The sequence below is a fragment of the Nannospalax galili genome, unplaced genomic scaffold (assembly GCF_000622305.1).
Source record: "Nannospalax galili isolate Female #2095 unplaced genomic scaffold, S.galili_v1.0 scaffold475, whole genome shotgun sequence".
Lineage (NCBI taxonomy): Eukaryota > Metazoa > Chordata > Mammalia > Rodentia > Spalacidae > Nannospalax > Nannospalax galili.
This window is the reverse complement of record NW_008339435.1, coordinates 3,580,691-3,604,225: the sequence shown is the minus strand read 5'-3', so window position 1 is coordinate 3,604,225 and position 23,535 is coordinate 3,580,691. Positions and strand designations below refer to the sequence as shown.

Sequence of the window (23,535 nt, the reverse complement as noted above, 5' to 3'; positions counted from 1 at the left end):
TTTAAAAAAAAAAAAAAAAGAAGAACAGGAATGTGAATGGTTGAAAACCTCCAGTTTTCTTGTGTGCACAGAGGGCACCAGCCTAATTTATTATTCTTAGATCCCTGTTTGTAAAAAAGTTTTGAGACTATGTATCTTTTGCTGGCTTGGATTGCTATGTAGACCAGGCTGGCCTTGAACTTGCTATGTGGGCCAGGTTGGCCTCTGAGTCACAGAGACCTCCTGACTCTGCCTTTTGAGTATTAAGGTTAAAGGCCTTTACCACCATGCCCAGCCCATCTTTGTAATTTTGTACTCAAGTCTTTTCAGTTTTTGCCTTCCTGTATCAATTAAAAATCAGAGTTTTAAAGGTTTAACTTTAAAATGTATCTCCTTCCTTAAGGAAATCCTTTGAATTTGAGGATATTCAGCACTTTAGAAATCGGAACGCACAGAAGATTCATGAAGAACTTGGAAGAAATTCTGGTTCAGCACTTTATTACACACAGTCTGAGGACAATATCTATGAAGATATCATATGTAGGTGTTCATGGTTTGCATTTAGATTTAATGTGCATGTGTTTGGTGGTGTTCTTAATTGTAGGTTGTTTCTTTTATAATCAAGCATATCTTCTAAGTTTTTTTTTCTGATATAGACACATTTGGTTTATAAATTCTTTCACCCATTAATGAGTTTTGTTACTAATATAATGGATGACTTAGTTCAGAAAGAAGTCAATGTTCACACTATAGTATTTTGAGAATTCTTTTAGCTTGGTTGGACACCCAAGTGAGTTATAAAAACATAAGATGTCATTGACCTTACATCCCTACAAGAATGTAGAATAAGAAAAATCACTGTCATCCCTTTTTTTTTCTAGCTGTGGTTACTGTTTCTGTTTAATTATGTTCCTCTAAGCAGTTTTTCTTCATTGTTTTTAAAGATCCCACCAAAGAAAATCCCTATGAAGATATTCCCATGCAGCCTTTCCCCATGTGGAGATCCCCTTCAGCGTGGAAGCTACCACCTGCTAAAAGTGCCTTCAGAGCTCCCAAGGTACAACCAGAGGGCTAGTGACAAAAACAGGAGACCTATGCATAGTCTGTACCACAGATAAAGGTGGTTTAACTGGGGCCAACACTAAGAGGCATTGAAATGCAGGTTTTATTGGTGGTGGTAGTGATTTTTCTTTTTTTCTATGTTAGTTTTGTTTGTTTGTTTTTGTCTTTTTGAGACAGGGTCTTCCTGTAGCTCTAGCTGGCCTGAAACTCACTATGTAGACCAGGCCGGTCTTGAACTCACAGAGGTCCGCCTATCTCTGCCCCCCAAGTGCTGGGATTAAAGGCATACACCCCTCCCCCCAACTTTCCCCCAACTTTTTCTATGTTAGTTTTTTGAAACAGGGTCTTCCTGTAGCCCCAACTGGTATGGAACTCACTATGTAGACTGGGCTGGCCTCTATCTCACCTGCCTTTGCCTCCTAAGTGCTGGGATTAATGGCGTGTGCCATCACTCCCAGCTTAATGGTGATCTTTTTTTTTTTTTTTAAATAGTACACAGGGATTTTTTTCCTATGTCTTTGTTTGCTATTTGTTTTTTTTATTTTAGTATTTCAAAAATAGTTTATTATGAATACCTTTAAACCAGGGCTTCTTAAACCTTTTCTGCTTACAACCCCTTTTCACCAAAGACTTTTTTATGTTTTAATTTATTATTTTTAATTTTTATTGAATCTTTGTGTACTGTATATAGAAAATCCTAATCATCTTTATACCCCCTTCCCCACTGACCCTCTCCCATAGCCCCCCCACTGGAATTCATATACTGTCATTTGTGTCAAGGCCCATCATGTCAAGCTAGTGTCTCCAGATGTCCCTCAGAGCAAGCCCATCAACCGAGGTCTGGTCAGCCTATCCAGAGTCCCTCCCTTTAAGAAGATCAGCTCTTCCTCACCCAGCAGCAATCAGCTGCCAAGAATTCTTTGACTAAGATTGGAGCCTGCTGTCCATTTCCACAGTTCTGTGCTGGACTTTTGTCTGCTTGAGTTTGCATGGGTCTTATGCATGCTGACACCATTACTGTAGGTTCATGTGAGGAGGAGGAGGGTCTCCGGAGTCTGTAGGACTCTATTTGCATATGGTCCTGCACCTACTCCCTGGCTCTTAGAATCTTTCTGCCCCTCTTCTGCAATTGTCTTTGAATCCTGGGTGAGTATAATAATCTCTTGTCTGTTGCAAACGAAGCTTCACCAAAGAAATTTTTATGTGACCCCAGATGTATAGGTATGCAATAGGTATATAAATAAAACATTTGCTAATAAATCATAGAGAATTTTATTTTAAAACATTTATTGGTGTGCATATAATTTTATGATTTATTAAAAACAGAAGCAAATTGCATACTAATGAGATGGATGTGTGCATTTATTTTTTACGCAAAGAATTGAATCTGGCTGAATATTTGATGCTATAGTACAAAATGGTAGAAGTAGGTTTAGGGCCATTCTGAACCAAAATTCACTTAATAGTTTTTATGACACTCAAGTCAGCAATTGAAGCAGCAATTTTTAAAATAAAATATTCTAACACAATAAAATCCAAATATACATTTGACCCTTAAAATGCTGAGCAATGACAGTAGGAAACTATAAAAAGTCTTTGTTTTCCATAATTAAACTCTTTATGTAAGCAGATTTTGTATATGAAACAGTATAAATGGTAAACACCAACACTGAGTCATAGCATGGAGTAGTCAGGAATCTGAGCTGAGCGCTATTGGTGTTGAATGACATGATGATATGGGCAGTGCACAGTACCTGTGTGTTCAGAATCAAGGCTGTAGTGAAGTTGCACCATGTAGTGCTGCCAAAGTATACTTCGCTTTCATTACTGATTGGGTTTTTAGTTAATTTTTGGTTGGTGAGTGTGCAGATACCTTTTACTATTGCCAATTTTTAAAAAGATTTTATTTTTATTTAAAATTTTGTGTATGTGTGTGTCTATGTGTATAAGACACAAATATGTGTGGGATTCCTGGAGCTGGAGTTAACAAGTGGGTATGAGCCACCAGATGTGAATGCTGGGAACCTAACTCAGGTCCCCCTGCAGGAGCAGTATGTGCTCTTAACAGCAGAGCCATCTCTCTAGCACTGTTGCCAAATTTTTTATGGCCCCCACATTCAGTTATATCACCCCACATTGGGTCACTATCTGCAATTTAAGAAGCTATGCTTTAGCTAGGCCATGAATTTTTAAGCTCATTATAGCTCCCAACACTCCCTATTAGTCTCACATCAGCCTGAGGCCTAAATTCCTGCCTGCTCCCTCAAAGCTTTGAGATCCATTTAAGTTAGTGAACTCGATGAGCTGTTGTTCTTTGGGAATTTGGTTATTTTGTAGTAGTGAAACTTTAGAAAAACAGAGATGCCACTTTACCTACAGTGAGAAAGCAATGATGGTATCCCATTGGAGATAATTTTGAAGGAAAGGTAAGTGTTTTTCAGGGATTACCTAGAGATACTCTTACTTTATCAGCACCTCTTCTCCTGTTTTAGCTTCCTCCCAAACCTCAGTTCCTTCAGCGGAAGACTATGGAACTGAAGAACCCTCAAGCTTATTTACGATCAAAGCTCTCGAAGGACACCACTTTGCCGGTTACTTTAACTGAATGGAAACTTTTCCGAGCCGGAGAAGTTGCTAACAGGAAAAAGGGAAATCTTCCAAGGGTGAGGACTTCAGTACTTTCATTCTTCAAATCTTACTTCATCATTTTAATAAAGTAGAGTAAACAAACTTTAAAGTGAAATGAATATTAGGTTAGAGTTCACCTGTTGGAATTAGAAGATTTAGAAAGTAGTCTCAAGTTTCTGATTTCTTTCCTTCTTTTATCTCCCTCCCTCCCTTCTGTCCTGCTGACATGAAACTCACTATGTAGACCAAGTTAGCCTTAAACTCACAGAGGTCCTCCTGCCTCTGCTTCCCCAGTGCTGGGACTAAGGCATGTGCCAACATGCCTGGCTAAATTTTTTATTTCTGCTCATGCAAGAAATTACACCATTGGCTTTTGCCATTCTTTTTTGATGGATAGGAAATTTGATATCAAATGGAGAGCTCCTCAGTCATCTTAGTTCCTATTAAAAATCAGCTTCTATTTCAAGGAAACGTAGACTCGCAAACAAAGGACATTCTTTTCATGTTCTCATTCATTACCAAAGTGAGTTCATGCCATAGTTAACAGCTTTTTAGTAAGGATAAAGTATATGCCATTCTTTCAGATCCAGATTTTCCATTCAGAGGTGGAGAAATCAGACCATTACTTGGAATGAGACATCATAAAAAAACCATACTAAATAAATGATCTAACCCACAAGGGAGGGTGAAAAGACAGTAAGTCTGCACATCATCTTGACAAACTGTTAAGACCAGAATTTTTAAAATAATGAGATTACTGGGGGCTTGAGAGATGACTCAGCAGCTAAATGTACCACCTGCCCTTGCAAAGGACCTTCCCAGCACCCACATGGTGACTAACGACCCTGGAACCCCAGTTCTAAGGGATCTGACACCTCTTTTGGCCTCCATTGGCATTGCATGCACAGGTGCACTTGCATACACTCAGGAAAAACACTTATACAACATAAGAAAAAAAGAGAAAGAAAAGAAAAAGAATTTTTTAATTTTAATTTTTTATTGAATTTTTGTGTATTTCATACAGAGCATCTTAATAAACTTCATACCCCTTCCCCATTGGCACCCACCCATAGCTCCCCCCTCCCTGCTGAGTTCGTATATCCTGTCATTTGTGATAAGGCCTATCATGTCAAGATAGTGTCTCCAGATGTCCCTCAGTACAAATTCACCCACTGAGGCCTAGTCAGCCTATCTAGAGTCTGTCCCTTTAAGAAGATCAGCTCTGGGCTAGGTGTGGTGTGGCAGAGGCAGGCGGATCTCTGTGAGTTCAAGGCCAGCTGGGGCTACAGGGAGACCCTGTCTCAAAAAGGCCAAAAATAAAAAAGGAAGGAAAAAAGAAAAAAGAAGATCAGCTCTTCCTCATCCAGCAGCAATCACTGCCAGTAACAGTGATTCAACTAAGATTGTGGCCTGCTATCCATTTCCACAGTTCTGGGATTTTGTCTGCATGAGTTTATATGGGTCTTACATATGCCGACACCATTGCTGTAGGTTCATGTGAGGAGGGTCCCAGGAGCCTGTAGGATTCTTATTTGTGTATGGTCCTGTACCTCCTCCCTGGCTCTTACAGTGTTTCTGCCCCCTCTTCTGCAATGGTTCCTAAGCCCTGGGTGGGTGGATTTTAATATAGGAGTCCTGTTCAAAGAGCTACATTCTGTAGACTTTTTTTGGGGGGAGGGGAGTCTTTTTGAAACAGGGTCTCCCTGTAGCCCCAGCTGGCTTGGAACTCTCTATGTAGACCAGGCTGGCCTTGAACTCACAGAGATTTGCCTGCTTCTGCCTCCTGAGGGCTGGGACTAAAGGCATGCACCACCACACCCAGCTTCATTCTGTAGACTCTTATTCTCTACATTTTGGCCATTTGTGATCTTTTGCGTTCCTGGCCCTCTGTTGCATGAGGGAGCTTCATTGATGAGAATTGAAAGATGCATTAGTGTTCTCTTCATCCCTTGTTATTTGCTCTGTGAGCCTTAGGGTTTAGAGGTTGCATCTTCGTTGTGCCACTTAGGCTTGGGCAATTCACAGACAATCTCTGTGTATGACCAAGTGTGGAACTCTGTAATCTCTGTCTGTTGAAGAAGAAACTTCTTTGATGGGTGGTGACTGGGATACTTGTCTGTAAATTTAAGGATCCATATTTTCCCACATAGTAAGAAATTATGGGCTGGAGAGATGGCTCAGTGGTTAAGAACACTGGTTGATCTTTCGGGAGACCTGTGTTCCACCCACATGGAGGCTAACAACCGTCTGTAACTCCAGTTCTCTTTGGGCATTGTACCACATGGGTGCACTTACATACATGCAGACAATATACTCATACACATAAAATAAAAGTAAACAAATAATTAAAAAAACAAACAAAGAAATTACATTTGTCTAGGGATGTGACAGCCTTGAGGCTTTCTCTAAGATCTATGACTTCTCCAGCTATGTGTTAAAATGAGATTACTTGTAGATGTATCTTCTTTTAGGAGAGCCATTTAAGTGGTTACATGAAAATATTTTAAGTCTATCCTTAATTACGGAATTTTTAGGGTTGACAAATACAGTAGCAGACATTATACAATAATGAAGAATTTAGATCATTGAAATCTTTTCCCCTTCCGTATGCCATGTGAATTAGCTAAGCATATTCATTTTAGTACACAATTTTTGTACCTGACTTTCACATTAAACAAAAGTCACAGCTGTTTCTTGGTTTAATGACTGCTGATTGGTTCCACAATTAATCTAATTCTTCTGATCTATTTCCTGCCCTTGCTCTTTAAAACTTGGAGTTTAAAGAATTTGCAGGCATCCTACAGGGGCTTTGTCAGGAAGATCATGCTGGCATCCACAAAAGCCTCCTGCTTGGTTCTAGAGAGCAGATTGTGTTCTTAGGGGAAGAACACAGACTCCCAATGATTCCACTTAAGATTATTTAAAATTAATTTTTAATTGAATTGCAAATTTTATGCAATGTATTTTGGTCACATTTAGATCCCTTCCCATATCTGCATCCTCTGTTAACCCTCCACCAAATTTCTTTTCTATCTATCCATCCATTCATCCATCCATTTATCCATTCATCCATCCATCCATCCATCCATCCATCCTACAGAGTGAGGTTTGTGTCCCCAAATGCCCTTCAGAGTGGTTCACCCACTGGAGCCTGGTTAACCTCCTTGGAGTCTTACAATTAAATGAGACTGAATCTCCCTGCCCAAGCAACCATGAGTTGCTAATAGTTCCTCAGATAGGTTGGGGTTTCTTTTTTTTTTTTAAACAATTTTATTATTATTATTATTATTATTATTTGTACAGATGTTTTGCTTGCTGGTATATGTTTATTGGGGTGTGCATGTGTGCGCGCGTGTGCTTGTGTGTGTGTGTGTGTGTGTGTGTGTGTGTTTGTGTGTGTAGTACCCATGAAGGCCAGAAGGAGACAACAGAACCAGAGCTGCCATGTGGGTGCTGGGAGTTGAACCCGGGTCCTCTAGAGAACAACAAGTGCTCTTATCTCCTGAGCCACCTCTCCAGGGAAAGGAGAGAGAAGAAGAGAGAGACAGAGGGGGATGGGTGGATGGATGGAGGGCAGGAGGGAGAGAAAGAGAGAGAACACACTGGCTGAGGAGATTCTGTAGTGTGGATTTGACACTCTCTTGTATGGTGTCTCAGATATTAGAAACCTATTCTCTTTCTGGTAAAAGGTGATATGATACTCTTCCTTTTCTGAAAAACATTCTTTGAGACAAGGTTTCATGTATCTCTGTTTAGCCTTCAACTCACTATGTAACCAAGGATGACTCTGAACTTCCTGCCTCTACCACCTAAGTGCTAGGATTATAGGCATATGCTACCATGTTGGGTTTATACAGTACTAGGAATTGAACCCAGGGCTTTGTACATTCTAGGCAAGCATTCTACCAACTGAGTTACAATTCCCAACTCCCCCTTTCTCGAATTTTCCAAAAAAATTTTGGATAAATTAGGAAAAAGAAAATGGTATTGACTAGCCCCCCCCCCCCAGCTATATAGCTCAGGCTGGCCTTGAACTTGTCATCCTCTTGCTTCAGCCTCATCAGTGGGGGGTTTTAGGCAGGTGTGTGCTACCACTCCCCAGGCTGGTGAGGAATACTGGCTTATTGGGAAGAAACAGGCTATTAGCATTTATACCTGTGACCTTCCTTAGATTCAATTTTTTTTTTTTTTGGTCTTTTTGAGACAGGGTGTCCCTGTAGCCCCAGCTGTCCTGGAATGCATTATGTAGACCAGGCTGGCCTTGAACTCACAGAGATCCACCCGCCTCTGCCTCCCAAGTGCTGGGATTAAAGGCGTGCGCCACCATGACTGGCAGATTCGATTCTTTTAAGATGTCCCATATGCAATACAAAATTTGATTTTGGAGTATCATTGATAAATGATAGATCATTGATCTAGTCCATATGTCTCCTCCCCAGCCTTCCTTTCTTTCCCTGCTGTGGAAACCCATGTTTTATATGTGTTTGTCCAGTGAGTAGTTTCTGTCATTTCTTAGAATATTCTGCAGTGTTTCCTGCAACTGAAAGGTAAATGTAGGCTCCTCTTCCTAGCTCTTAATTGAAGTGGAAGGTTACCACATGTCTTCGCTGATATTTCCAAAACTGTAATTTTGTTTCCTTCAAAACATGTGGGCATACTTTTTAGATGCACATTAATATTCATGCTGTCTTAGGTGTTTCTGCACTTAGTGTTTGCTTCTATAAATCTTTTTTTTAAATGTTTTTTATTTTATTTTTATTTTATGTGTATGAGTGTTATGTCTGCATGTGTGCAATGACACCCATGTCATGCAGTGCCTGCAGAGGACAGAAGAGGGCGTCGGATCCCCTGGAACTGGAGTTGCAGATGGTTGTTAGCTGCCATGTGGGTGCTGGGATTCAAACCCAGGTCTTCTACAAGAACAGCCGGTGTTTTAACCAGTGAGCCATCTCTCCAACCCCCCTATAAATCTTTTTTATAGTTCATAGCAATACCTTTTTATTTTAGAGTCTCCTGTTTGTCTTTTGTAGTGGCAGTATTTAAGAACACTGGCAGTTTTTCATTGAATGGTGATTATAGAAATCCTTTAGAGAACAAACTCATCTAGAAATGTGAAAGTGATCTGTGTCTGGAAGCATGCATTCTCATATGCTTTTTCTTGTACTGGACTGACTCATGGCTTGTTGATTGCCAGGATTGTAAAAAAACAAGGACAAAAGAGAACAACAAGCATTTTCCTTTATCAACCCTGTTAACTCTCATACAGTGTTCTTAAGAATTGTATCTAGGCAGTGTGTTAAGTCAAGATTGATACTTAAGCTTGGAACCTTAACAAAAAAGAAAAGTATGTGTGGAAAACTGGTCAGCTCCTTGCTTTTGAAGTATCTGTTGGTGGAACAGCTCATGTTCTTCTTTTTCACCCCAGTCTGTCCTTCCTCTTCCTCCTCCCCCTCCCCTCCCCTCCCCCTCCCACACAGACACAAACACACACACTTTGCCGGCAGTAAAGAAAGAATTTGAGTAATGCCTTTTAAATAGAAACATTTATATAACAATTTTAAAATAAATGGTCTGAGTGTAGTTCCTCGAGGTATAGATTGATGAATGGAGTTGGGGAAAAATACAGCTTTACGTAGAGTAATTTGAGTCTCCTATTTTTTATAACATATTTCTAAAATAAACTGTAACATTAATACCTCTAGTAGTGAAGAGTGTATTCCTTTTTACAAAAGCTCTGTGAGTATGATTGTCTCCTCTTTGGGAAGAATTCCTGGGAGCAGAAATAACGCAGCCCCACCCTGCCTTCCAAGTGGAGGAGTATTCCCAGTCCTACTCTGAGCAAGTGAAAACTTGAGCTTAATAAAGGCGTAACCACTGTGGAGAGTGCAGTAGCCACATGCCCTGCATGTTGTGACAGGGAGTGACACAGAGTCTGCCTTAAGAAGCTGTATTGGGTTCATCTGGAAGGCCAGTGTCCTTTCCCACTTCCCCTCGAAAACATCATTTAACTGTATAATTTTAGTTCAAAATTGCAAAATGCAAAGGTTTTTGTTATGAGTCTCTTCTTTCAACTGTAATGTAATATATTAATGCCATCAAGCTGAGAACATTGTTAGTGTGGATTTTGATTTGTAGTTTTCTTATCTTTTTTCAGCTTGTTTTGAAAATAAATGATATATTTGAATCTAAGAGAGGGAAGAAGCGGGTAAAGTTACATCCTTATACTGGAAAGGACGTACCCCCCTCAAAAGGTAAGAATTGTATTCGTTCTGTCTGTAACTCTGTGTGTGTGTGTGTGTGTGTGTGTGTGTGTGTGTGTGTGTATGTGTATTAGTTTGGCATTGCTATGACCAAAACATCTGACAGAAACAACTTAAGGCACAAAGATTTATTTTGGCTCATGATTTTAGAGGATTTCAGTCCATCATAGTGGAACAGGTCAGTTCATGGAGGTGGGAGCATGTGACAGACTAGGAAGCAGAGTGCAAGGAAGAACCAGGGGCTGGAGTAACCTTTAAAGCACCCCTTCTGTCGACTCACCTCCTAAAGGTTCCATAGCTCCCCCCAAATAGTGCTAACAGCTGGGGAACAAGCATTCAAAACATGAGCCTGTGGGGGTATTTTAGATTCATAACATAACAGCATGTGAAGGGAGGGTCACTTACTTAATGTTTGATGAGACAGGGTCTTACTCTGTAGTCCAAGTTGGCCTGGAACACACTATGTATCCCAGGCTGGGCATGAATTTATGGTAATCCTCCTGCTTCAACCATCCAACTTCAGGGATTACAGGCATGAGTCACCACACTCAGCTCTTCTAGGATCATTTTTGAAATTCCTTTTATTTCTGTACAAAGTAATACATGTTATGTGAATAAATAAAATTTATAAAACAATTGCAAGCCAGTGAGACCAAATTTCATAGACAGTCTGAATCAGTTTTTTGTGATGCTACTTTGATTTTTTTTTGTTGTTGTTATTCCTATTTTGAGACAGGGTTTTGCTATATAGCCTATACTGATCTGGAACCTACAACTGTCCTGCCTCAGCCTCCTGGGTGCTGGGGTACAGATATTCACCACCATGCTCAGCTACTTGCTTTGATTTAGTCATTTATCAGTATAGACTGTTCTGGTAGAAAATGAAAACATCAGCTGTAGATAATTGTAGCTGTGTGGTACTCATCTCTGGAGTTCAGTAGTTTTATCCTACAGGTGCCTAGATAAAATATAGACTGGCTTAATTAATTAAGAAACATTTCGTATTCAAAAGAAATCATTAGTATTTTCCTAAAAACTCATTTGAGTAGGGCTGCGTAAGGTGGTGCACATTGGTAACCCTAGCACTCAGAAGGCTGAGGCAGGAAGATTGCAAGGTCCAGGCCAGCCCAGCTATATAGAGAGAATCTCTCAGAAACAAAAAACAAACAAGCTCATGTGGCCCTAGGGATTTAGTCTAGGGTAAAGCTCTTGCTTTGCATGTGTGAGGTCATGGGGTTCAGTCCCCAGCACTATAAAACAAAACAACCCCATAAGATTCTTAGCTTGGTAGTCTGAAAAAAAAATGTAGAATTTAGAAGTTCAGATTTTGCTTATAAAGTTCATAGATGAGAAATCCTTGTAGGCCTTGAACTCACAGAGATCCACCTGCCTCTGCCACCTGAGTGCTGGGATTAAAAGTTTGTACTGCCATGCCCGGCAAGGAATAGCTCTTCAAGGCCAGCCTGGTCTACATTGTGAGTTCCAGGACAGCTGGGCCTACAGGGAGACCCTGTCTCAAAAAGACCCCCCCCCCAAATTTTTTTTTTAATTTTATGTGTATGAATGTTATGCCTGCATGTAGGTAAGTGCACCTGTGCCCTGCAGTGCCTTCAGAGGACAGAAGAGGCTGTTGGATCCCCTGGAACTGGAGTTATGACAGCTGTTAGCTGCCATGTGGTGCTGGGATTTCAACCCAGGTCTTCTGCAAGAACAGTGTTCTTAACTGCTGAGCCATCTCTCCAGCCTCTTAAAGCACCCCTTTCTGTTGACCCACCTCCTAAAGGTTCCACAGCTCCCCCCAAATAGCGCTAACAGCTGGGGAATAATCATTCAAAACATGAGCCTGTGGGGGTATTTTAGATTCATAACATAACAGCATTTGAAGGGAGGGTCACTTACTTAATGTTTGATGAGACAGGGTCTTACTCTGTAGTCCAAGTTGGCCTGGGACACACTATGTATGTATGTATCTTCAACTTTGTCATTATAATTTTGTGTGTTGAAATATTAGGAAATAACCCAGTGACTTTTTTTTTCCTGTAGATTAAAATTGATTCTTAATCCCTTTAAACTTCACTCAACTATGAGGACTGCAGGTCACCAAAGCTCATAGGTGTCGATATGTACTGAAAGTCACTTAAATGACCTTTCATAAGGCCATTTCCAGTTGTTTTGCCTTTTTCCTTTCCCCATTTTTCTGTCTAAACATATACTTCATAAGCTCCTAAGAAGTACTTGGTGTTAGGATATAAATATTTTTTCTATACAAATAGTCTTATATTATTCAGACTTTGCATGTTTTCCTTTTTAAAAGGCTTAATGCATTTTGAAGCTCTTTATTATGAAACATAGAGATCCTCATAGCTATACTGCATTTCATTGCATAGAAAAGAATTTTATTGAGACTGATTATGCTACTCATTGAGATCCTCATTTCTATCCCAGCACCTCAATTTTTTAAATTTAGTTTTCAGATATTTCTGTTTCTAACATTTTATCTGTAGAAATGCTATGTGTTGATTGATATATATCAAGATGTATGTATACACTCAAATAATATTGCAGTATGCATTCTTTTACTTATATTTTATGTGTTTGTAAGAATATATCTGTGGGGCTGGAGAGGTGGCTCAGCAGTTAAGAGCAATGACTACTCTTGCAAAGGACCCGGGTTTGATTCCTAGTACCCACATAATAGCTAACAACTGTCCATAAATCCAGTTCCAGGGGGTCCAACGCCTTCTTCTGACCTCTGTGGGCATTGCATGGCACATGTGCACTTACACACATTCAGGCAATACATTCACATATATAAAATAATAAATAAAACACTTTTTAAAAAAATATATCTGTAAAGTAGTATCTGTAAAATAAGTTCCCCTTATAGTAGATGTACTGATCAAAGAATATATGGATTTTAAATTGTTTAGGCTTGATGGCTCATTCCTGTAAATACCAGCACTTGAGAGATGGCGGCAATAGTAAGATTACTGTGAATTTAAAGCCACCCTGGGTTACATAGTAAATTCCAGGACAATCTGTGCTACAGAGTGAGAGCTTAGCTCAAAAAAAACAAAAAAAACCAAAAAAACTAAAATTCAAATTTTTGTAGCTACTGCCAAATTGTCATACAAACAGAAAATATGCCTTAAGTATATTTATAAATATTTTCCCAGTTTATTGTCCACCTTTTGAGTTTACTAGTGAGGTTTTTTTATTAGATAAAAATATTCAATTTTTTTCTGATGTTTGAGACAGGTGTTGTGTAGCCCAGGCTAACCCGGAACTCACTATGGCTAGCTGTAACTAGCCTTGAACCCTAATTCTCCTGCCCCAGCCTCCTGAGTACTAGGATTGCAGGTGTAGCTACTACCACACCTAGCTAAATTTTAAAATGTTATATGATTGCCGCCTTTAATCCCAGTACTCGGGAGGCAGAGGCAGAAAGATCTCTGTGAATTCGAGACTAGTCTGTTCTTCATAGCAAGTTCCAGGCCAGCTAGGGCTACAGGGAAGCCCTGTCTCAAAAAAATACAATACAATACAATACAATACAATACTTTGTAAAATGGAGATTTCAGCAATTCGGTGATAAGGCTGTACGTTTGTGGAAGAAAACATTGGTCATGGCAAATATTTCTGTTTTGTGGCTTCTGGGAAAATAGAGAATAAGAGTTAGAATGTTGAAAGGCTGAAAAGGAAAGGCAAGAAAAAGAATAACGACCAAAAAATAAAATAAAATAATAATATAAAGAAAGAAGATAAAATAATATACAATACAATACAATACAATACAATACAATACAATACAATACAATAAAATTAAAAAAAATAAAATGTTATATGATCAAACTTACATATGTCTTTATTTATGAATGCCAGACTCTTGTTTTTCCTGATATATTTAAAGATTTTTCTCTTCCTTTTCATTTTTTAGTTTGCTTTAACTTTAGACTTAATCTAGAACAGTTTTTAATATACTTATTCAAAAATCCCTTTTGTGTGATTCTGAGGATCAATTTTAGGACTTCACACATACCATATAACTGCTCTACCTCTACTACTAAGTCTCTAGCCCCCCCCCAACTTTTGGTAAATTGTATTTCCAGAATTATATTAACAAACCCTCTTTTGATGATCAGGGTGCAAAACCCCAGGGTTCAATCCTCTGCACCAACACACACAAGAACCCCAACATTCCCCTGTGGAAAACATATAACCCCTATCTTTAAGGTACTTAAGATATTATTGGAGAAAATAAAAACAAATCAAAAGCTACTATATTACTACTACTTAAATTCGGAGCAAAGGAAAGATCAGTATGACCAGAGGTGGTCGGAAGCATCGTAGCAAAGGTAGTATGTCACTTCATAAACATGGCAATCTCTTATAGTGTCCACATTTTCATTATTCTGATCCATGGTGTTCACGTTTTCACCTTGTTGTACTATGTTAGCACTTTATGTGGGAACAGACAGATGGCGATTTGAATGAAAAGCAGAATCTACTCTGAACTAGGCTTCTTCTGGTTATGTTGAAGGCTGGCTAATCCTGTAAGTAAGGATAAGAGGCCTGAGGAGTGTGTGGAAAGAATGGATAGTTGAGATTCTTCTCAGAGCCTTTTACAGTAGTCCCTCCTTGTCAGTGTGTGGGTCAGTTTCTGTAGCTCTAGTTATCTGTGGTCAATTGGGATTTGAAGCTATTAAATGGAAAATTCCAGAAAAACATTCAGAAGCTTTAGGTTGGGCAGTGTTGTAAGTAGCACAGTGAAACCTCAGTCTGTCGTGCCCCTTCTTGCCCAGGATGTGAATCAGCCCCTTGTCCAGCTCTCTACTCTTGTCTACCACCCACCCATTAATAGTCACCTAGGTTATCAGGTCAGCTCTCACTGAATCATAGTGCTTATGTTCAAGCAGTCCTTACGTAGTAGCCTCATGAGCCCCAGTGCCTTTGACATTCACTCACTCCGTCTCATCACATAGGCACGGATCACATGCCACCACAAGAAGTAGGGTGTGTGTGGTACATTAAAGTATTTTGAATGGCTTATTATTGCAGTATTTTATGATAATTGATGATTTTAACATTAGTTATTGTTAATTTCCTACTATGTTTAATTTATAAATCATCTCAGGAGTTCGTGTGTATAGAACATAATACACGGAGGGTTCAATACTGTCTGTCAGATCCTTTACAGATGAGGATCTTGTGTTGTGTTGAATTCTCTTTAACAGCTGTCCTAAACTGACATGTACTAAGGAGTTTGGAGAAGGGCCCAGGATCCTTACTCCTCACTGCAGTGTCCGGGCCTGTGGAGGTTTTATATATTGCTGTCACCCTCATGCACTTCCCACTATTGGACAATACAAACGGAAGCCCTTCCTCTCTTTTCAGGCGAAACCAGTGGGAACGAGAGTGATGCCGAGTATCTGCCAAAGAGTGAGTGAGTCAACGGGGCTGCTCCCTTTCTCCGTGTGATCCTGACTGGGTGGAGTGCCCCTTTGTGTGATTAAGCACTCTTTCCCCATGTGAAGTTTCACTTTGTAGGCCGTTTCTTCATTTTCAGACCCTGTTGAGATTTGAGGAGCTAAATAGTGCATTCAGCTATTTGACAACATTAAAGATCTCTCATAGTGGAGTGAGGCAACCCGGGATGACTGAGGATGGAATGTTCTGACAGGAGCAGTGCAGAAGTGCATGCCCAGACATATGTGCAGTTTTGTAGCAGCCAATAAGAATGTGAATCACTCTTAGATGAGCACTTAGCCCTAAATATCTGATTTTTTGTAGTAATTCAAGCATAATTACTGAGTGAATTTACTATCTCTGATATTAAGAAAGGAAACGTATTTTTTACTTATAGGTACTTACATTCCAAATTATCATGCCATTTATATTAGAATACAGAATTCATACATTTCTGGCTCTGTTTTTTACAAGCATTTCATGGTGCTCTGTGTCTTCCTTGGATGAGTTGTCACAGCAAGTTTTATTTCCTGTTTAACTGCCTGACACACAGAGACACAGTGAGCAGAAGACATGAGTTCTCAAAGTTGAGTTGAGGGCAGTTCTGACATACCAGTCTAATGATTAACAGCCATGTGTTCCCTCCACGGACCTAAACTGCTTCAGGTTTTCAATTTTGTAGCCTATCTGAAGATGACACTTAGAATGCCACAAGGTTCAGTTTTGGTGTGTAAGGATGACTGACTTATTACTGTTGCTGGTGAGAAATAGGACAAGATGTGTCTTGATTTGAACTCAGCCCTTTGGAGGGAAGGGAAATCTTTCCCTAGAACACTTGGCAAAGTGTATATTTCTAGGGATCTGATCCTGGTTGTATTTTTTAAAGATTTATCAATATTTTGATACATAGTGCAACTTATTTTGAGAGCAGAAAGCATTAAACTGAAAAAAAAAAAAAAACCCAGATGATGAGTGTTTTGGTTAGTATCTAGAATATCTCATCAGCAAATTTCTGAAACACATACACTTTTACCACCAGTGGAGACTACCACAAATTCTTCAAAATTTAGAGGGAAATGAGAATAGAGAGCTAGATGTGGCTGCATACACTTGTAATCCCAGCTCTCAGGAGGCTGATACAGGATTGCCAGAAATCCAAGGCTAGCCTGGGCTGCATAGTGAATAGGATAGCCAAGGTTACATAGTAGGACTCTGCCTTCAAAAAAACCAGAGAGAGGGCATGGGAATGAATGAGTATGAATGTGGGTGAGAATGAGAATTACTAGGAGGTAGATGCTATCCAGTTCTGAGTGCTGCTGAATACTATCTAAACAGCAAGCTTCCTACCACTCTGGTAGCCCGTGTCTGTAGTCCAACAACTAAGGAGGCTGAGATAGGAGGATCATAAGTTTGAGACCAGCCTGGACTACATACTGAGACTTGGTGTTAAAACAACCAATAACTAAATAGCACAATCTTATAATTTTAGTCTTTTGAGGTATAGTCTGTTGCTGATGTCCTCTATAGTTTCTTCTTTCTTTTTCCATTGCTGGGAATCTAACCTAGCATCCTGAGCATGTTAGGTAAGAACTACCTCTGAACTACACCCTTAGTCCCATTTTCCTCTGGGATTTAGCACCATTTATTTATTAATTCTTTTTATTAACATATATTAATTGTACAGTGTAAGGAGTTTCATTGTGACATCTCCATGCATGCATGTAATTACTTTGACCACTCCTGCTCATCTTTATGTCCACCCTTTCCCTTTCCACACCCTAGCACTTGCCCTTTTAGTTTCATGCCCTTGTCCCCCTCTATCTTTTACATGAGAGAAAACATGGGTTCTTTGTTTTTGTGAGACACATGTATCTCACCTAATATAATGGTCTCCAGTTCCATGCTTTTTCCTGCAAATGACATAATTTCATTCCTCTTTATGGTTGTGAAGTCATATTCACTTCTGGAAGGTGCATGAGGTATCTGGTTCCCTCCTCCCACTGTCCTTATGACAACCCGAGGCAAGAATTCTCCAAAACTACCCTTTGGAAAATCCTAACAAGTTTATTGGACTTGTTAACTGAGCTTGGGGTGCTGGTGTACTTACAGAAGAGTGGGTGTCTCCCCACCCCCCCATTCATGGCTGTGCTGGAAAGTCCACACCCAAACATAAATCCTGTGGCTTCCTGATAGCCACACAAAATGGCTAGAGACCTGCCTCGTGGCTTTCTCGGCTTATATATCCTTAGCCCTTCCCCTTCGTGCAGACTCCTCCCACAGAACATGGGAAGGAGGTGGGACTATAGCTTGCCATCATAGTGGTCAGAGGAACTTCCAGGTTACAATGTTGAGTCCATTTGGAATTGGTTTTTATAGAGGATGAGGGATAGGGGTTGAGTTTCAGTCTTTTGCATGTGATGGATATCCAGTTTTCAGCTTTACTTATGAAAGAGGCTGTCCTTTTCCAATGTATATTTTTAAAAGTTCCTCTGTTAAGACTCAGATGCTTGTGGCTGCTTGGCTTTATTTCTGTATCTTCATTTGTCTGTATGTCTGGTTTGAAACACCATTATTGATGTAAGTCTATGTCCTTAGTAATGCATACTAAGGAGAGAAGGGAAAAGGACAGCTTCTTTAGTGTGAGGATGACTTGTTTTGATTTCATCACTCATCTGTAACTGTACTTCATCACTGTAGGAATCAGTTCTTTTATCAAATCCTCCCCTCTTCCATGTTTCTTGATGTTTCCAAGGAGTAGCATTTTTTATCAGTCTACTGTTTCTTTTAGCATAGAGTGTGTTATCTATGTTAGTGTATCAGTTAGGTCATGGATATCAGTTCCACTGCTCACTAGAGGTTGAGTGGGATCCCTGCCCTGAATGTGTCTTAGCCCACTCTGGAATGTTTGTGTGGCAGATGTTTATTTGCATTCATTTAGCAAATGACAGTGAAGAATTTGTCCTATATGGGTCATGACTCATGGGCCTAGAGGGAAGATGGGGCTGCAAAGGGAAAACCTTGTTGCATTGTGAGCTGTAATTCTGTAACAGATCGCCACAAGCGCTTAGCACAGGTGCAGCAGTCTTCCAAGAGGAATCCTCACTACCAGACCTTGGAGCGAGATCTTATTGAACTGCAGGAGCAGCAGCTCTTTGAACTCTTTGTGGTGGTGTCTCTACAGAAGAAGCCATCAGGAATAAGCTACATTCCCCAAGTCATACAGCAGTTCCCAAGCAAGGTGGGTGTGAGGCAGCCAAGAAGCCTTCAGAAGGCTCTGTGTGTTCTGTGTACATATTTCCTTCCTACTGTTGTCTCTGTCAGCTTTTATCAACATTATACTTGTAGGATCCAGGAAGTGGCTTTGATGGCATCTATGTCAGGCATAGGCTGCAGCCAAATAGAGGTGGGAGAGAACAAGCTCATTTCCTGCCTCATGTTTTTCCTTTTTGTCTTTACTGTTCAATAATTTGTTGTCAGGGCATGGTGGCACACACCTTTAATCCCAGAACTTGGGAGGCAAAGGCAGGCTGATCTCTGTGAGTTCAAGGCCAGCCTGGTCTACATAGCGAGTTCCAGGCCAGCTGGTCTATATAGTGAGTTCTAGGCCAGCTGTGAAACCCTGTCTCAAAAAAAGACCAAAAAACTTTTTGTCTTTGGAGACAGGGTCTAACTATGTAGCCTTGACTGACTTGGAGCTCATTATGTAGACCAGGCTGGCCTCAAACTCAAAAGATTGGCTCTTGAGTGCTAGAATTAAAGGCTTGTAACACCATGCCCAGTTCACATTTAATGATTTTGTAACAAGCACAAAGCCACAATTTTCTCATCCCTAAACAGGAAGGATAAATGTGGCAGAATAGGCTAGAGGTTTACAGCATGGCCTCTGAGCCAAACCTAGGCATCTGCCACTTACTAGTACTTTGAGAAGTCACTTAACATTTTTGGGCCTTAGTTTCTTCATTTATTAATGGATGGGAGGCAGTTAGTAATAATAGCATCTACCCCTTTGACCTGTAGTAAAGTTTAAATGAGCTAATTTCCATAAGGCTCTTAGAACATTGCCTGGCATATTTTATGTTTGTGAGTGTATTGCTGCATATATGTCAGTACACCCATGCCCTGCAGTGCCTGAGGATGCCAGAAGAGGGCGTCAGATCTCCTGGAACTGGAGGTATGGATGGATGGTTGTTAGCTACTATGTGGGTGCTAGGAACTGAACCTGGGTCTTCTTCAAGAGCAACCAGGGCTCTTAAGCACTGAGATATCTCTCTGGCCACCTTTTTTGTTTTGAGACAGTATTTTACCCAAGTTGGCATTGAACTGGACATTCTCCTTCCTCAGTCTCCCAAGCATTCAGAGCGGCAAAGCTCGGTTTTGGTGTTACTAACACAGTATTTGCTTTGCTCTACCTTTTTCACAAAGCCACTCTTTCATTTAATTAAATATTACAGTGTTTGCTACTTGTTGGTCTATACTTGATCCCCAGCATCCTTGAACCCTGAGGAGTGTGACATATAAAACCCCACTGCAGGTTCAGAGACCACACATAAAAGAAAAAAAAAATGCTTTTTAATTTTTATTTATTTAATTTTGTGATTTTTTTTTTGTCTGTTTTCTTTTATTGGACTGTTTTGAGACAAAAGTCAGTTTTCTCCTTCCACTATTTGGGTTCCAAGGAACAAACTTATGTCACTAGTCTTGGCAACAAGCACCATGGCCTGTAGAGCAGAGCTACCTCATTGGCTTCCTGAATTTATTTTTATTTCTTATCTAATTTTTCCTACTCATTGAACAAGGGATCTCCCACTTTCATTTTTCCCTACTCCCTGTGACTTAGGTAGACAGCCAGGTAAGGAGGGGCTGTCTATGTGAGAACATTGTCTTACTTCCCATTTTATTACTTGTACCACATCTCTTGGTTTTTTGAGACAAGGTCATTAATTTACCAACTTACTCACTTTAGGACTTTGGATTTGAACCCTGAATTCCATGTTTCACCAAAACAATCAGTGAAGCAAACTATACTGGAATCTAAGATCTACGTCCTTCATAGGTTTTATTTTTCAAAAATATTCCCAATATAGGCAGGTGTAGGGACATGCCTATAATCCAAGCACTTAGGTGACAGAGGCAGGAGCATCAAGAGTTTGAGACCAGCCTTTGCTGATAGCAAGACTGTTCTCAAGAAAGAAGCCCTCAACAACATCCCTACAGTAAATAATTACATAAATTAGATATCATTTACAATTCCTCAGTGTAGCCTAAGAGCACAATATCTCAACATCGTGTAGTAAAATAATACTATGGTAGTCTAATTATCATCTAAATACCTGTGAATAATCAAATTTCCTATCAAAAGGAACTTACACTGTAGTCTAGGTTAGCCTGGAACTGCCTAAGTAGCTCAGGCTGGTGCTGAACTCATGACCCTCCTGCCTCAGCCTTCTGAGTGTTAGAATTATAGGCATGTGCCACCATGCCTGACTTAAAAGGAGCTTAAGCCTCCTCTCTCCCTATTTTTATTAGTTTTACAGGAAAACTAAGCCTGGATTAATACACTTAGTACCAGAGAAACACACAATTTCTGGCAGTTGATTGAGGGATGCTTTCAAGGAAACCACTTAGTAGTTTTATGCCTCTAGTGTCCATCATGGGGTGCGGGGCAGGGGTTGGAAAGAGCTAATCTTTGTGGAGCCCTTTTTGGATTGTTGTGCAATACCTTGACTGAAGCTGACTATGACTACACCATGTTACAACTAAAAAAGTTTGGTGTTTTTTTGTTTGTTTGTTTTTTCCAATGATGGGGATTAAACCCAGGGCCTTCTGCATGCTAGGAAAGTGCTCTGTTATTGAGCTAAGCTCCAAGTACCTAATGCTTTTCTGTTCTTTTGAGAATTTAATATCCAAGGACCCAGAGTGGTTACATTCTTTGTAAAGAAAGTACAAGTAACTTATTTATTCCCTAAAAGCAGTATGCTAATTTGACTTCTATGCTTGTCTTTGTAGAAGATAGTCAAATGCATTTCTAAATGTCTTTTCACTTAACTAAATGTAGACTGTCTTTCAAAGTACAAGACTACATTTTGTCTGTTTGATTTTTGTAGCCCAGGCTGGACTTGAACTCTCTATATAGCCAAAGATAACTTGAATTCCTGATCCTCCTGCCTCTATTTCCTAAATGCTGAGATTATAGGTGTGCAGAACTATGCCTGGCTTACAATAACACACTTTTTGTAAGAGTCTTCCATACTAAAATTTTACAGGAAATTGCAAACCAGTAATTAGGTAGCAAAGATTATATGCTAACAGAATGATTATATACAGGGTAAATCTTAAAAATAGTATCTTTTCTAAATAACATTCATTGGTCTTTTCAAAGTATCCTTGACTTTTTTTTTTTTTTGAGACGGGGGTCTCTCTGTAGCCCCAGCTGGCCTGTAACTTGCTATGTAGACCAGCCTGGTCTCTGTCTCACAGAGATCTTCTTGCTTCTGTTTCCAAAGTGCTGGGATTAAAGGCATGTGCCACCATGCCTGGTGTGTCCTTGATTATTGATCAGAGAATGTTTTGAAATGACTAGGTTTTGGCTGTCAGTATGATAAAATAGATTTTTACTTAGCTTATATCCCATGACTCAGAAAATATTAGATTCATACCAGTATGTGAACCCTGAATTGGGATCTTCCTGTAGACGAGAAACTCTGCAGCCCCCTCTCTTACGCTAGATGATAGGGTCTCTGCAGTTGCATTTCTGTGTAAAAGAGGACTTTTTATTCTTAGTAACTGTTCTCAGTGCATCGTCAGTAATTTTCAGTCTTCCTTTTCCTGTTTTGTTAATACACTGAGAGTAACTTCTGTCCAGGCTTCTCAGACTTCCCCAGGACCAGGCTGAGATTTTCACTTCTGTTCTCTACTTTACTAGGTTAATGTCCCCTGTAATGTTGTCTTTTTCAGGGTGATCATGGCTATAAGCAATCCAAAGACACTGAAGAGAGGCTCAAAGTGATCCCCAAATTTTGTTTTCCTGATTCAAAGGACTGGGTGCCAACCTCAGAACTCAAAAGGTAAATAGGGTACTGCTTCTGATTGCTGTTTGCTGGAACTGCAAAAATAGAATCAAAGTATCTGAGAGAGGAGTAGAGTCAGGAAGAGAGCTCTGTGAACACTGGGGTCAATGATGCAATGGAGGAAGGGAGGAATAAGAATTAGAACATTTCCTACCTATGTAGGGCTCAGAAAAGAAAAACAGAATAATTGCAATGTCAAAGAGAAAACAACTTTGGGAATCTCTTTAATTTGCCAGTTCTTGAGAAAAAGATAGTTCTACAGTACAAACAATAAGACGTGGCCCAAAGTGGACAGAAAAGGAAACACACATACACAAAACCAACTTGAACCTTAGGACTCAAACTTAGAGAGAAAGCAGAACAGTTGCCCTCATCTTTTTTCCTTGAAATTGATAGAAGAACCCATAGGGACTCTGTGTCCCATGTGGGTCTTGTACAGAGGGAGGCTCCAGTTTGGGAAGTTTGGGTAATTGAAGCATCAAAGAATTTCTTGGAGCTGAGAGATGGCTCAGTGGTTTCATCCCAGCACTTGGGAGGCAGAAGCAGGCAGATCTCTGTAAGATTGAGGCCAGCCTGGTCCAAATGGTAAGTTCTAGGCCTACTGGGGCTACAAGGAGACCCTGTCTCAAAAAGACCAAAAAAATTAATAATGATATTAAAAATAATTTATTTAATGTATCTAGAGGAAATTACCAATTTCAGCTAATAAAATCACCATCATCTCTGAATCTTGCGTCTATAAATAGGTAACTACTTTGTTTGAACCCATAAGCTGGGCAAAATAACATATGCCTGTTCTCCCAGCTACACAGAGGCCCTGAGACTGGAAGATCACTTGAGCCCAAGAGTTCAAGGCAAACCTAGGCAACATATTGAAATTTTCTGTAAAGAATTAAACAAATGGGGCTGGAGAGATGGCTCAGCAGTTAAGAACACTGGTTGTTCTTGCAGAAGACCCGGGTTCGAATCCCAGCACCTACATGGCAGCTAACAGCTGTCTGTAACTCCAGTTCTAGGGTATCCGACAGCCTCTTCTGTCCTCTGCGGGCATTACACGACATGGGTACATGCAT

The 23,535-nt window shown here is 40.0% G+C and overlaps 1 protein-coding gene across 4 annotated transcripts in view; it reads left to right on the top strand.

Annotated features, from left to right (window-relative positions):
* Nucleotides 1–23,535, top strand: part of Dennd2c (DENN domain containing 2C) — a 90,178-nt gene that overhangs the window by 48,322 nt on the left and 18,321 nt on the right. For 3 of the 4 annotated variants that reach the window (XM_029563998.1, XM_008834002.3, XM_029563999.1), the window contains 7 exons: nucleotides 383–519; nucleotides 924–1,036; nucleotides 3,534–3,704; nucleotides 9,824–9,920; nucleotides 15,324–15,368; nucleotides 18,446–18,633; nucleotides 22,350–22,459. In XM_029563998.1, the coding sequence (XP_029419858.1) occupies nucleotides 383–519; nucleotides 924–1,036; nucleotides 3,534–3,704; nucleotides 9,824–9,920; nucleotides 15,324–15,368; nucleotides 18,446–18,633; nucleotides 22,350–22,459 (861 nt within the window). Of the gene's footprint in view, nucleotides 1–382; nucleotides 520–923; nucleotides 1,037–3,533; nucleotides 3,705–9,823; nucleotides 9,921–15,323; nucleotides 15,373–18,445; nucleotides 18,634–22,349; nucleotides 22,460–23,535 lie in introns of those variants that run through there. The other variant, XM_029564000.1, reaches the window with a different exon arrangement.